Source organism: Microtus pennsylvanicus, chromosome 10 (genome assembly GCF_037038515.1).
Source record: "Microtus pennsylvanicus isolate mMicPen1 chromosome 10, mMicPen1.hap1, whole genome shotgun sequence".
NCBI classification, from domain to species: domain Eukaryota; kingdom Metazoa; phylum Chordata; class Mammalia; order Rodentia; family Cricetidae; genus Microtus; species Microtus pennsylvanicus.
Genome location: NC_134588.1, coordinates 80,398,284 through 80,413,361, shown reverse-complemented (window position 1 = coordinate 80,413,361; position 15,078 = coordinate 80,398,284). Strand labels below are relative to the sequence as shown.

Below are 15,078 nucleotides of genomic sequence, written 5' to 3'. Positions count from 1 at the left end.
GCATTGTGAGTTTAAGACAAGAAATCAGAAGCTCAAGTAACGTGGAGAATGGCCCTATAGCAAGATTCATGAATGGGCGTCAGGGTATATTCCAGAAGAGTTGTGAACACATATAAAACTGTCTACCTTGCCCTTTGTTGGAGAGAATTCTCAAAGAGCCAAATGAATAAAAGCAAACTTCGAGAACTAGAATACTACAGAAAATATTACTTTTGATGCTGTCTCACAAAAAAAAAAAAACCAAAACAAACAAAAAACAACCCAAAAAACCCCACAATGTCAAAATGATACTTCTGGAATATCTTGCAAAGCAGAAGTCAACACAAAAGAGCAACACTTTGATTAAGAGGAACCTTAAATAACAGGTAGCAACTTTCAAGCCACAAGCTTACTAAATAAGGGTAATTTAGAAGCACATGAAAGTTCTCAAGAACACATTTCCAGAATAAAAACAGTGGATAGAGTTCAGGGCCCCAAGATGTTGAAAGCAAACAGGTAGAAAGTCTACTGAACCACATCTCGGGCTGGATAATCCCCATTCTGCAGAATGATGAACAAAGCACTCAGATACAAGAGGTTCACCCAACGCCTGTCTCCAACTGTGACAAAATTACTGAAAACAACACTAGTACTTGATGGCGTGTGTGTGCAGCAAATTCTGTAGTGAAGCTTTTATTTATTCCAAATGAAAGCTGTTCCAATCAAAACACAGCGAATGCAAAGAGAATTCTTTAAAGCAAGGCCAATAAAGGCAGGGTTAAATCAGTATGACAGAGACAATAGCAAAAAAAAAAAAAAAAAAAGAGACAGCAGTATGTCAGTGCTTTCAAATTTAACTATAAAATTGTAACCAGCAAACTGAGTGAGCAAGGTGAAGAACTGCAGGTCCCAGGGCACTGAATATTATAACACAAGTAAATTGCAATCACAACCACAACGGGTCTATATTGTAACCAACCTAAAGGAGATGGCTGCCCTCTTATGACTCCATTCTTGGTTCGTTCCTCCAAGTCCATCACCTCCTTGTATATTAATTCTGGGGGGAAAAAAACAGGAAAAATAAGTGTTTTGAAATCAGAGTGAACCTCAGAAGGTATGTATATTTTAAGTCAAAACTTGTGTATCTTTTAAGTATGCCAAGCTGGGCCTTTGCAATGACAGCAGACCAAGTGAGTGTCAGGTTCTAATTCACAGATGTTAACAACTCCCCGACCTCCAACCACAGACAACACTGAAAGACAGCACAACTCTCTGCTCTGTTTATGTTGGCTAATGGGCAGCTCCTGCCAGAACCCAGCAAGGTATCACCCAAACAACATTCTGCCTTACAGATGCTTGTCTAATTTTGTCTAAGTGAGGGTTAGAGTCTGTGTTTATCTTCCTTCTACTTCTATAGTCCTGGCCTTATGCAACAAGGCTGTAGTTACAAAGACATATATCAGTGTTTACAATTAGAATGGGATAGGAGACATTTTTATTTAAGCAAAAGCAGCAGTAGCTTCAGCTCCTTCCAAGTAGCCTACAAACGGCATCGCACCAACACCCCATCCCAAGACGCTTGTAGCCCTGAGTGAGGGCAGCAGCAGAGGACTACGAAGACAGCTTTGACTGATTAAAGACATAGGGTGCAGTATGTACCCCCCACCCTACTCTTCTACATGATTCTGACTTCTCCATTACCATTATTTAAATCACCTTTGGGTCACGCACTCTTTGAAAAATTATATGAAAGCAATTCCTCGGAAAATACCCAAACCAAAAATGTAAAAAGAATTCCAAAGAATTTGTATTAATTCCCAAAGTTCAAGGTTTTTTTTTTTTCTGTTTTATAAAGAATCCCGCTGGAGGCCAGGCATGGTGACACATACCTGTAATCCTAGTAGCTGAGAGGCTGAGGCAGGGAGATCACAAGTTTGATGTCAGTCTGTACCATATGCATGTTTTTATTTCAACATTCTCCCAACCATCAAAAGCATCATCAAGAAGCCGAATACTCAATCAATCAATAGGCTAACCAATAAACGGGAAAATTCTTTTTCAACTCAACAGAAATTTCTCAAAAAAATAAAATACAAATGAAAAAAATCAATATTCCAAGCCATCAGAACACATAAACACAATACCAAGATTCTATCCAACATCAGTCAGAATGACTACTATCCATCAAGAAAACCAATGGCAACAAATGCTAGCAAAGATGTGATAAAACGGAACCTTCATAAATATCAGTGGAAATAGAAATTAGAATAGTCAGTACAGAAATTATTGCAGGTTCCTCAAAACATTAAAAAAAAATAAACAAATTTCAGGGGCTGGAGAGATGGCTCAGCGGTTGAGAGCACTGATTGTTCTTCCAGAGGTCCTGAGTTCAAATCCCAGCAACCACATGGTGGCTCACAACTACCTGGAGTCAACTTCTGGCCTGCAGGGACACATGCAGGCAGAACATGGTATACATAATAAATAAATCTCTATAAAAAAAATAAATTCCATTAAAGGAATCTAAGGCAGAATATAAGATACCTGCACGACCACTGAGACACTATTCACAGCAGTAATATGTGCTATTAGCCAGAGGCCCACCAAGAGCCCAGATGCCCACCAAGAGCCCAGATGCCCACCCACAGCCTAGATGCCCATCAAAAGAAGACCGGGTAAAGAAAATGTGATGAGACAAGATGTGGTGGTATACATAGATATAATCCCAACACTCCAGAAGCAGGCAGTTCTTGGTGAGTTTGAGACAGGCAGAGTGCATTTCAGGCCAGCAAGAACTATATAGTGAGATCTTGTCTCAACAGAAAAATGAATGAACAAACAAAACAACAACAACCCAAAATGTGGTATATATGTATGCAAGGTAATTTTAGTCAGCCATGAAGTAGAATGAAATTATGTCATTTGCAGGAAAACATATAGAACCAGAGTCTTATGTTAAGTAAAGTAACCTGACTCAGAAAGATAAATATCAAACATTTTCTTCTATATGGAACCTGGATTTGACAATGGAAACACATATGACACAAAGGAGCCAATTGGGGGAGAAAAGGACAAGTGAGAAGATTAAGAGAGGGCATGAGGGATCAAAGGAGGCTAATGTACACAGAATGATACACATATCTGGAAATATTGTGACAAAACCTGTTACTCTGTACATAAAATAATAAAATAAAAAGTGTATTTATGCATAACTACATTCATAAATTAGGAAAAAACTAGATGTGATGTAAAAGATGATAAATGAAGCCATTAGAGTGGGGGTAGACTGATACCTTTGTGTCATGATGAATCACACAAAAACTAGTGTCTTTGATTAAAAACAAATAGGAAGTAATTAAAACAACACTTGGTCAAGCACATCTCCTTTTTGGACTGCTCTCTCTGTTATTTTCAAATATGTGCACACAAACGCATGGTGACAGCAACAGGCTGTGTTAAGGTCCAACTTTAGTGCACATCACAAACTGAGAGACACACTTCCTTACAGCTCACCACTTACTAGCTATTAAACCCTGCAGGCAGCTGTGCTTACCAAGAGCGTGTTATTTTCAAGATGTACGGGGACATCCATAAATAAATGAGCACAGAACACTAAATACCCCAAACATGGGTGCAGAAACAAAGAAGAAAACAGTAATGTGCCTACATTTCTACTGAGGTGGAAAATTTCAGAAAATAAAGAAGGAAAGAAACTGTCTACTTTTGTAAAACAAACAAACAAACAAAAACTTATTACCAAATATAAGTTATGAAAATAGAAAGCAACATTAATTTCCTTAACGGGAAGAAGCCACTGAAAGAAGCGGAAGTTGCGTTAGCGTCGTAGAGTCTGGTGACTGTTACCTTTCCACTCTTCTATTGTGTGCTCCCTTTCATCTAACTGCTTGTCAGGGATCTTTGGTGGTGGCTGAAAGAGACAAGGCAGTAACAGCTGAGTCAGTTTACTGAAAGTATATATACTCTTACTTATTTAAAGTATCAGTAAAACAAAAGACTTGTAAAAATGAATCATGAGAAAAAGACTAATCAATCATCAGTAACTTGAACTTTCTACGAAGTAATTCTGTAATTCCTTTGTAAGAAATATGATGTCTGTCTTTTTTCTTTCTTCCTAACTTTTGAAATTGTCACATTTTGCCTGTATTACAGAATTCTGCTCTTCTTTGGATACAAAACATTAGTTCTAAATAAGGCTGCTCCCACAGACTTTCTAGCTCCTCTCCAATCAACTATCAATTCAACAGAGTAAAAGAAACAGTGGGAGGCTGCCCGACTGTGTGAGAACTTAGCTATGCTCATTAACCTAAGGTTTTCTTCATGCAGAACTAGTAAAGATTTAACATCCTCTACCTATATTTTTTAAAATGACAAATGTATTTCAAACTTAGTTTTAATAATAGCTCTAAGAATGCAGTATGCTCTTCAAACACTAAGAACTTACGGCTTCTGCTTCCGAAGGGTCATACCAGACGTTGATGTATGGGTGCTGGAGAGCTTCATCTACTGAGATCCTTTTGGATGCATCTATTACTAGCATTTTGGATAACAAATCCCTTGCCTGACTGGCTGCAAAAATAATGATATTAATACACACATGTTCAAGAGATTCTCCGATTATTAACTTTAGAAAGTTGAGGTTATCTTTTATTTTTAAAAAATTATCTTTGTCAGACATGGTGCATATGCTTGTAATTGCTGAACTAAGGATACGGAGGCAGAAGAATCACAAGGTTTAGGCCAGCTGGTTCTAGTCCGAGGTTAGCAGGATTACACAGTAAATAGCTATCTCAAACTGAACCAATCAAACTAAGACAAAGCAAATCCTACGTTTTAAAATAGAATGCTGTTTATTATTTATTTTTTTATTAAAAGAGATTTGTTGCATTTTCAGTTATGTGTACACAGAGGGAAGGGAGAGGTGTGTGCATGCACACATGAATGCAGGTGCCCAGGGAGGCCAGAAGAGCGTATTAGGTTCCCTGGAGCTGGACTTACAGCTGGTTGTAAGCTGCCTCATATGAGTGCTAGGAACTGAACTCAGGTTCTCTGCAAGAGCAGCAAGCAACCTCTCTAGTCCCTCCGCCTCCCCCCATTTATTTAAATAAATAAAAGACCAGGTCAAGCTAAGTTAGCCTGGAACTCATAATGTAGCCCAAGATGGTCTCATACTCCTCACACTACTTCAGTCACAGCGTCCCAAGTTCTGGGATTATACTTGTGAACCACCAAATTTACAGAATAGTGTTTACTAAAAAACCAGGACACACACATGATTTATAAAACACACACACACACACACACACACACACACACACACATTTACTTACTTACTTATTTATTTTTTTGAGACAGGGTTTCTCTGTGTAGCCCTTAGCTGTCCTGGAACTTGCTTTGTAGACCAGGCTGGCCTCAAACTCAGAGATCCACCTGTCTCTGCCTCCCCAGTGCTGGGATTAAAGGCATGGGCCACCATTGCCTGGCTTTTTCTTTCTTTTTTGAAGTAGGCTTTCCATTTTCTTGCCTCAGCTGGCCTTGAACTCAGAAACCCTCCTGCCTCTGCATCCCAATTTCAAGGATTAAAGGCAAATGCCACTATAGCTAGCTAAAATGCAAAAGCAACAGAAACTTCCTATGCTCCACTAGCAGACATAATTTTGAGTTAGTCCCTTAAAAATATGACTAAGCATTCTTCCCACACATGCATACCCAAAACAGAATTTGGTGCACACACTTATACAACTTACCTTTAAGCTTGTTATGCTCTGAGTCAGCTGGGAAAAGCACATCAGGGAACAGTTTCTCAAAGCTATATCCAGCATATTTAGGTCGGTTTTCAACATAAGTCCTTACTGTTGGTTGTAGTTTCTTCATGAATTCAGGACAGGGTGTTCCAAGCTGTTCAATAACTTTATTCCACTGATCAATATCTATTATCAAGTAGCTAAGAAAAATACTCCATGTATCAAATGTTCAACCCTTTAATCTTACCCACATTAAATACAAAAAAATGGAAAAATTTTAACACTTAAAGAATGTGGCCATTATATATTTTGTACCTCAAAGTCACCATGCAAATGGCAATGATTGCAAGTGAATAAAAATGATGAATAAATAAGTTTGGTTAATCTTATTTATTGTGTATATGTATGTGTGCATATGTGTGCACATGTGTGTAGGAATATAGAAACATTAATTCTACCATAAAACAGAGGCATACACGAGTAAATTCAAATAAAAATTGTAACTCAAAAAATATCATTACTATACATAGACTCAAAATGCAAACTGCATAAAACTTTAATATTTAAAAAGTTGCCTTTCCCTGAGCTCTTCAAAAATGTAAATGCATTTCCTAGAGAGTAAGAAGTATTTCTAGTCTGTCCTGTTTCTGAGTTCTCTACACTAACAAAAAACAATCAATACTGATAAAAATGATGACTGATAGAAGTAGCATTTTCTTTTGCCATTCTCAGGTTTGTCTATATTAATTATGTTCATGAAATGCTGAAATACATGAAAATGATACCAGTATCTCAGAATGCTGTAGACTAGGATTTCCTGGTCTTGTTCCTTCTAGTCTTTATATTCCAAACCTCCAAAGACTAATGTCCCAAACACTCTTACTGTAACATGGCAAATAATCTCACTGCACCTAAAACAATGTTACTCACTCAAAGCCACTTCACTGTTAACATAAATATTAAAGGCTGATGAACTAAAAGCATGACTCCCATCCTAATTACCAACACAGGAAACTTCTAGCTGACATTATCAGCATGTTAATGTAATGAGACAATAAGACACAACATACAGAACAGTAACAGAAAGATGTGGGGAACTAAACAAAAAGACAGACAGGAGAAACAGATAATTCCAAAACTCATGCTATTTTCCATATAGTTATAGACTTACTCAAGTGTTAGCAATTTTTAGTGGAAGTCGTTAATCAATTCAAAGCCATAGAGGAACTGTAAATAATCACACTTGAGCACTCATTAAAATTACCATATGAAACAATAAAAGAGGAAAGGGAAGTCTATGTCAAGTAAGAGGTGGTATTCTGGAAGAGTAATTTAACAATACTTTGTATTAGGGAGAGACAAAATACATTCTACCTGACCAGGCTGACGCGGTAGCATACATTTTGACCTTTAGAAGCTACAGTTTAGGCCAAAGATAAGGATACGATCTGTACCTGGGAACAAAACACCACCTTTGATCATTTCTCCCATGATGCACCCAACTGACCAAATGTCAACTGAAAACAAAATGCAATGACATTAACATAAAGATTTTGGTTAAAATAAAAAGAAAAATATATAAACATTAAAATAAACACACACACCATATACACTTAAAATCATAAAAAGCAATACGAAATAAAAATGAGTGACAGTGAATGTGCTCTGACTACCAGCAGAGACTGTATGTCCTACTGCCTGGTGCAGCCTACAAATACTTCAGTTTCTTAGCTCAGTTTTTGAATTATAACAGCCACAAACTTTCTATTAAAAGAGAAACCTGTATGTACAAGTGTAGAATATATTCCTTTTCATTAGCGATCAGAAGGAGTTCATGACCTAGCTCATTAGTCTGCTGCAGCAGCACAAGGATACAGTCCCTTCCTGGAAAGAGGATTTTGTGGCAAACCATTTCTCCCATAATGCACCCCACAGACCATAAATCCACTATATGTTTGCAGCACAAAAGAAGGAAAAGCAAAGCAAAAGGTCATTAAAATCAAAGAAGCAAAATATGACTGCATTATCTAAAAACTGCAGAACATCGCAAAAAGAAAAGGTGGTTTGATTTCAAATAATGGAATAATTTAAAATAAAATACTTTTTAAAAAGCTCTGAATCACAAAGGAAAATATGAAGTGTAGCATTTTAGTTACATATCTAATTTTAAAGTGAGAACTATGCACAGAAATTGCATAAATAAAAAATTCTTACATTTTATAAGAATTTATTAGTAAAATATAAAGTAGAATCAAACAAACTTTATAAGGTTACAAATGTATGAGATCATAAAATTTTAAGAATAAGATGCACTATTTTGAGGATTGACTGCATTTTACTAAGTTAAGTTTCAAAAGCATAAGCAGAAATAATCTAGCATACAAAAACAGAGTGTCTCTGAATTTAATAAAATGTTAGTCTAAGTTTTTCTCAGAAAATTTCAAACTGGATTTCACAGGCTTATTGAACTGAAAAGCTTTGTATATTCTGAATTAAAGTCAGCTATTTTCTTTGCAACCTCATTTTACATTTATACCAACCTCTACCCAAAAAGCAACAAATACAGAGAAAGAACAGTTTATCTGCTGAGAAACTTGGTAAACACAAGTGTTTTTCAAGTATTCAATTTTGAAATATCAAAGTACCTACAGATCTACAAAGACTCCCCTAGCAGATCACTGTATTATAAAACTTGCTACAAGGAGTCGAATTTGCTTTCATGCAGTTTAAAACAAATCAGTTTACCCCAAACTTTCCAAAATAATCTGAGAGTCTCTGAAATAAAACATGAAAAAAAAATCTGTGTGTATGTGTTTGTGTGTGTGTGTGTGTGTGTGTGAGAGAGAGAGAGAGAGAGAGAGAGAGAGAGAGAGAGAGAGAGAGAGAGAGAGAGAGAGAGAGAGAAGGGGAAGGGAAGGAGAGAGGGAGGGGAGGAGAAAGGAAAGCAGAAAGGAGAAAGGGAGGGGGAAAGGGAAGAGGGAAGAGAGGGAGGAAGGGAGGGAGGGAGGGAGGGACTGAAAAGAGGGTATCTGTATGTCATTCCCCATTTCCTGCTGGCTAATGTAGTTATGAGGAAGGATTAGATTTGACTGGGTTCGTGGGGAAACAGGCAGAAAAATGTAATGAGACATCTATGTGACTCTTAGCTAAGAGAGGACAGTAAGTCAATTCTTTGTTTTTAAAGATTGTATTTATTTGTTTTATGTGTGCATTTGTCTGTGTGAAGGTATCTAATCCCCTGGAACTGGAGTTACAGACAGTTTTAAGCTGCCATGTCAGTGTTAAGGAATTGAACTCAGGTCCTCTGGAACAGCAGCCAGAGCTCTTAACCACTGAGCCATCTCTCCAGGCCCAATATGTCAATCCTTGACAATAGTTTCTCTAATTTCTGGTAAGGAGCTATGCCAAGACCATATTTATAAGGACACTAACACATGGTACCACTTGTGATAACCAAAAGTTTCACAGAAAGCGAAAAGCAATTAGCAATCTGCACTCTGGTTATCTGAAATATCAATCCTCAAAACAAAACTTTTAAATCTATGTCAAGACTAAGAAAACAAAGTATCATGCTTACTTAAATTAGTATCTCAAGTACTTGTTTTTAAATAGTTCAAAAAAGAAGAGAAAATTAAACAAGGACCCCAGTTTCAATGGTATCATTATATATGCAAATGTATTATGTACATATATGTATAAAGAATCTTCTATTACTAACGTAATAGTTTTCTGATTCAAAGTGAGCTACTATTCTAATTTCTTTCTAGAAATACACCACATTAAAAAGTTTAACATATCCACACAATAATAAATTAAATTTCCTTAAGGTTGGGCAAAAGCTTTGAGGAAACACTGGTGCTTCCAACAAGAGGTTGCATTATCCACGAACTTTCAGAATTGGATCTTAATGTAGCTCTCATAGTGAGTGCTACTATTAACACCGAATAAAGGTGTTGGAGATGCAAGCAAATATGACTAATATACACTAGAATTACTTCTAAGGTTAAATGATTAATAAGTATATGCTTACATTGAAGTTACAGACAAGCAAAAGGCATAAGTTCCGGTTTTAGAATTCTTTATCTAGGGGTAAGGGATTCACGTTTAAGATAAGGCCCCCATGCTTTCCCAAAAATTTATGGCAAAATGCTCAGATTCTTAATACACATTTGAAACTTGGATGCACACTTAATTCCATGCACTTCAATTGAAGTATAAAAAACTTATTGATAAACTAAATCAAAAGAGTATTTCAAAGTGAAAGTATATGCTGACCGTTCTCCTTGTAGCCCATGCCGAGGATGACCTCTGGCGCTCTGTAGTACCGAGTCACGACATAAGGCGTCATCATAAAACTTGTTCCTGCAGTCCTCGCCAGTCCAAAATCAAGAATCTTCAAAGTGCAGTCTGATTTGACTACTATATTACTAGGCTTTAAGTCCTTCAAGAAATAAACATGAAAATGATTGCTAAGACAGAAACAAAGGGTTTACTGCTCAATTGATTTGCATAAGCTGTCAAACAATGTTAACTGTTCACTGTTTTCTCTGTAGTATCTCTACAGAGATTCAACAAATAGGCAAACCCAAGAAGTCAGATTTAAAATGTTTTCATTGATATGAACATAAACCCAGTATGGATGTCAATAATGTTTTATTTCTTAGAAATTAGTATTGGCTAGAAATTCTTGGTCAAATAGAGCAGGAGATTTGGAAAGGCATCTTAAAGCTCATTTAAGAACTTTTGTGTGGGGCTGGAGAGATGACTCAGCGATTAAGAGCATTGGTTGCTTTTCCAGAGAACTCTGGTTCAATTTCTAGCATCCACATGCCAGCTCACAAGTGTCTGTAACTCCAGTTCCAGAGGATTCTACACCTTCACACAGACATACACACAGATGAAACACCATAAAAGAAAAAAAAAAATTAAACAAACAAAAAAAAGACCCTTTTGTGCTAGGTATAGCAGCCAATCCTTTGCAATCACAATACTTGATACCAGAGCAGAAAGATACATAGTATACTGCTTAGATTGTTGTTAACTTGACACAAGTTAGAGTCACCTGGAACAACTGAGAAGCTGCCTCCACCAGAATGGCCTGCAGACAACTCTGTGGGAGGTATATTCCTAATCAGTGACTGATGTGGGAGAGCCCAACGCTCTGTGGATAGTGCCCTCCCTGGGTAGGTGGTCCTGGATGTATTAAGAAAACAGGTTGAGAAAACCAGTGTTGCAAGCCGGTAAACAGCACTCCTTCATGGCTAATCCAGGCTCCCGCCCCAACTTTCCTCAGAGATGGACTGTTATATGAAATTTTAAAATGAAATAAGCCTTTCTGCCCCCAACTTGCTTTTGGTCAGTGTTTTATCACAGCAACAGAAAGCAAATTATGACACACAGCAAGACCCTGTCTTAAAACACCAATCACAGACAATAAAAGAACTACTATGGTAAGACTTATAAATTATCATTTATATTCATTTGCACACTAAATTATAGCATTAAAAATCCCTAAAGTCAAAATAAGCTTTATATTGCTTTAAAACCAATATGAAACATTCTGCTAATATTCACGTGATCAAATTTGACATAATCTTGGCATATGTTATTTGAACACTCATAAGTCATATGTGTTTGCTTTTAAAGGGAGGGAGGCTTGGGATCAACCCAGTATAATAGATACTCAGCTCTAAAGGACCAAAATAGTGATTATCAGCCTGCCCATTCCTGACTTTCCACATAAAATCACAAACATTTGCTCATACACTTTGTTCACATGTGAACTAGTGTGCTGGTGCCACTGGTCCACAAAATTCCTTCCTGCTGGTAGTGCTACATAATGTCTTTGTGAAAAACTGCCACTTGGTTCCAGCCAGAAGGAAATCTGTGTGATACCTATTAAAATGAAGGCGTGGCATAAATACTCAGGCCTTCATAGTCATCATGATCATGCCTGTGAGCTTTGATGAACATTCATATCACAGTCACACTATCTCACATGCACAAATGAGTAGCAGACACAAACACCAAGAGCAAAAGCCTTCAAGACAAAGATCCCTTTTTTAAATGTCTACATGCAGGAATTGCTTGTATGCTGTTTCTACCTTATTCTGACAAGCCATCATGCATAGGCTTAGGAAGCAGATTCTTACAACACAAGACAAAGGTTATCATTATTGTTCTGCAAATATAATGTTGCTAATACTTCTAAATACAGCATATGAAACAAAGGAATATCCATGCTTAAGAACAAAACATTACAAACTTTAATCACTTCCATATCTGTTACTACAGATGGAGATTATTGGCTCTTTATACTAGCTGGTTATAATCTAGAAAAAAAACCTTTTTGTTATGGAATAATTAAGAACAAATGCATTTTTAAAAAACAAACAGTTTAAGACAATAAATTACCAAGAGTATTTGGCTCTAAGAATATTAACTAAAATTCATCTTTCTGTACCACTGTTTATCTTTTTACAGATGTCATAACATTATTAACTATATATGGAAGACTGCCTTGGAGTTTACATTTGTGCAGAGAGAGTAGAAATAACTCAATATTCTATCTTTCCTCTCTGATTTTCTAAGCCTCTCCAGTCAGACAAGGAGGCATGAGTAGACCCATTAGGCAGTGTCTGAACGGGAACAAAGTAGAGGAGGTTCAGCACATAACCTTCTGCGGCTCGTCCCTTGTCCCTTTCTCTGGTGATTAAAAATACTCCAGACAATGGGCTTTGTTGGCAGTGGGGCTGTTCATCATCTCTATGAAGCCAAGTTCCCACCCCCACCATGATCTGCATGTGTACAAAATGAGAGAATTCCTTAGTCACGTTTACCTTGTGTTTGATATTTGTTATTATAGCCATGTCTATTGCATTCTGGTTAACTGACCCGGGACTGGGGAGTTACTATTACAAGTTGAGTATGCCTACTCTGAAATCTGAAAGGCCCAAATTTAAGTCATTTTGAGTGTAACTGATAGTACTCAAAAGGATCTTATATCCACTTTGATATCTACGCTAAGGAAAACTTATTAAAGGTAGCCTCAAATTAATCCAAGGATACAGGGCCCATCATGCCAGTGCTTTGAATTTCAGGCAATCTGGATTTCTAACTTTCAGATTTAGGGATGCAATACTCACCTGGTAAAGGCTATGCAAATATCTAAAATCTACAACATTCCACAATCTGAAACACGCTGGCTCCAAGCATTTCAGATTACAGACAACGTATTCAAGGACACAGGACTATGAGTTGGTGACTGAACAGCACTGAAACCAGTAACAGAATGGAAAGAGATCCTAATTACACAGATGCAAAAGTATTTTATGTCATCTGCACAGGACTTGCATAGGAACAGGGGCTGACGACTGAGAGCATGACTTGTTTTGCAAAGGAAGTTTTATGCGAAGTTAGACATAGTTATTTTGCCCCATATTATTTACATCTGCTTTTGTGACAGAAGGGCATAGTCCAGTCAGTAGCTGTGACAGAGGCCATGTCCACAAACCAAAACACTTAGAATGTGCTCTTTATATAAGCAAGTCCCTTAACCCCTGTTCTAGGAGATGCTGGAAAGCAAGACTTTGACTGTTGGTGACTACTAGCTACATTGATTGCAAGCAGAATGAAAGGTAACCATGTCATCGTTTTGGATAAACTAAATGCTACTAGAACCCAGAAAAAGGTGACAGATGGTTTAGTTTATCACCAGACCAAGCATCATCCTTTTATATGCCTATCTTGTAACTTGTTTCAGTTAACAGAACATGAAAGAATGTGATGCTCACCAGATCTGAAGAGAAATTCTGGACAAAACTCGAGTCAGCATGAAAATATCCTATACCATGGGAAAAGAATGTCCCTGGGAAGCAAACCTGAACCTGACCCAAGAAATGGAACAATGTCACATAGTCAACTCTGAGGACCCTGAACAAGCACTGTGCTGTTTCAAGTCACAAACATTCTCAGCTTGTTTCTATACACCATTTTCCCACAACAGAACTGAAGGCTCCTTATCAAATCCTAGAATTGATTAAATCACCTCAGTCTGTCTCTTGAGGCAGACTGAAGAGAGCTTCAAATAAGTTCAAGAATACAGAAGCCATCAGCTAACAAATATGCTTTAGAAAGACATACAATCAAAAAGCTATACTTCTTTCAATTACTGATAAAAATTGCAGTATGAAAAACAAAACTTTAAGTCTGTTGTCAAGAAAGCTGCTAAGCTAGGACAGCAAGAAACTTTCTGCTCCAAATAACAATAGAAGACCCTTTCGCTCCTGTCTTTCATAGGTAGGAAGAAGGTCAAGAAAGCTGAGCAGCGAGCCCTTGAGCACACAGCCTTCAATACTCACTTGAGATATACTTAAGGAGGAGATAGTTTAAACCGAGGGTAGTTCTCGGGACCCATGACCTCTATGACCTCTAATTAGACAGTGTGACTAACTCTAATTCTGAAATTTTACAATATGTTCTGAGGCCTTACAGCTGGTGTCATATTAATGATGACTATGGTTTGAGAATGTTTGCATGTGTCTCCCAAGGGAAATGTTGGAACCTGTAGAGGGTGGAGACTATTAGAAAGTAATTATGTCATGGGCACTGTCGTCAGAAGAGATTAAAGTTGATTTTGTGAAATGGGTTAGCTCTCAGAAGGGAGTTAGGGTTAAGCAAAGCATCCTACACACTTGGCACCTTTTACATACAATCAGATTTGCTTTCTGTTTCTCTGCCATACTTGTAACTAACTGGCCTAAGTGATTGTCACCAGAAGTTGATGAGGCTAACCGATCTCAGATTTCAGCCTCCAAAACAGAGCTAATTCTTTTCCTTATCAATAAACACCTTGCTTTAGGTATTTGTTGTAATAATGAAAAACAAACTAATCAATGATGATGACAGGCAAGACAAAGACAAAGTTGGCTATTTTTGCTTTGTTCTTCAACATTTTACTGTAAGTTCTAGCTAGAACGATGGTGCCCAAACTGAATAGAGTAAAGCTACAGTTCAGCTGACATGATCTTTAAAAAAAAAAAATTCAATGTGCATGAACACACAAGAGGAGGTTAGAAAGGAGGTTAGACATACTTTATGACAGACGAAAGACCATGTGAAGATACAAGAGAGTGTTTATGGACCTCACCAAAACCGCCGTATTTTAGGCACTGTGAACTGTGAGAAAATAACTCCTGCTGTTCCAGCTCCCCAACTTACAGTACTAAAGGCTAATGCAACTTAGGAAACTGAAAGATCTTATGGGTCACAAACTGGAATACTAAATATTGCCAAGATGATAAAGCCACCAAACCAACGTTCAGATTCAACAAAATCT

General features: G+C 37.3%; 1 protein-coding gene across 6 annotated transcripts in view; it reads right to left on the bottom strand.

Moving 5' to 3' along the window:
• Window positions 1-15,078, bottom strand: part of Mapk8 (mitogen-activated protein kinase 8) — a 61,977-nt gene that overhangs the window by 4,522 nt on the left and 42,377 nt on the right. For 5 of the 6 annotated variants that reach the window (XM_075988736.1, XM_075988737.1, XM_075988734.1 and 2 more), the window contains 6 exons: window positions 10,017-10,182; window positions 7,617-7,688; window positions 5,745-5,927; window positions 4,442-4,566; window positions 3,844-3,907; window positions 959-1,036 (listed from right to left, as the gene is read on the bottom strand). In XM_075988736.1, coding sequence (XP_075844851.1) covers window positions 959-1,036; window positions 3,844-3,907; window positions 4,442-4,566; window positions 5,745-5,927; window positions 7,617-7,688; window positions 10,017-10,182 — 688 coding nt within the window. Of the gene's footprint in view, window positions 1-958; window positions 1,037-3,843; window positions 3,908-4,441; window positions 4,567-5,744; window positions 5,928-7,186; window positions 7,259-7,616; window positions 7,689-10,016; window positions 10,183-15,078 lie in introns of all 6 variants that reach the window. The other variant, XM_075988735.1, reaches the window with a different exon arrangement.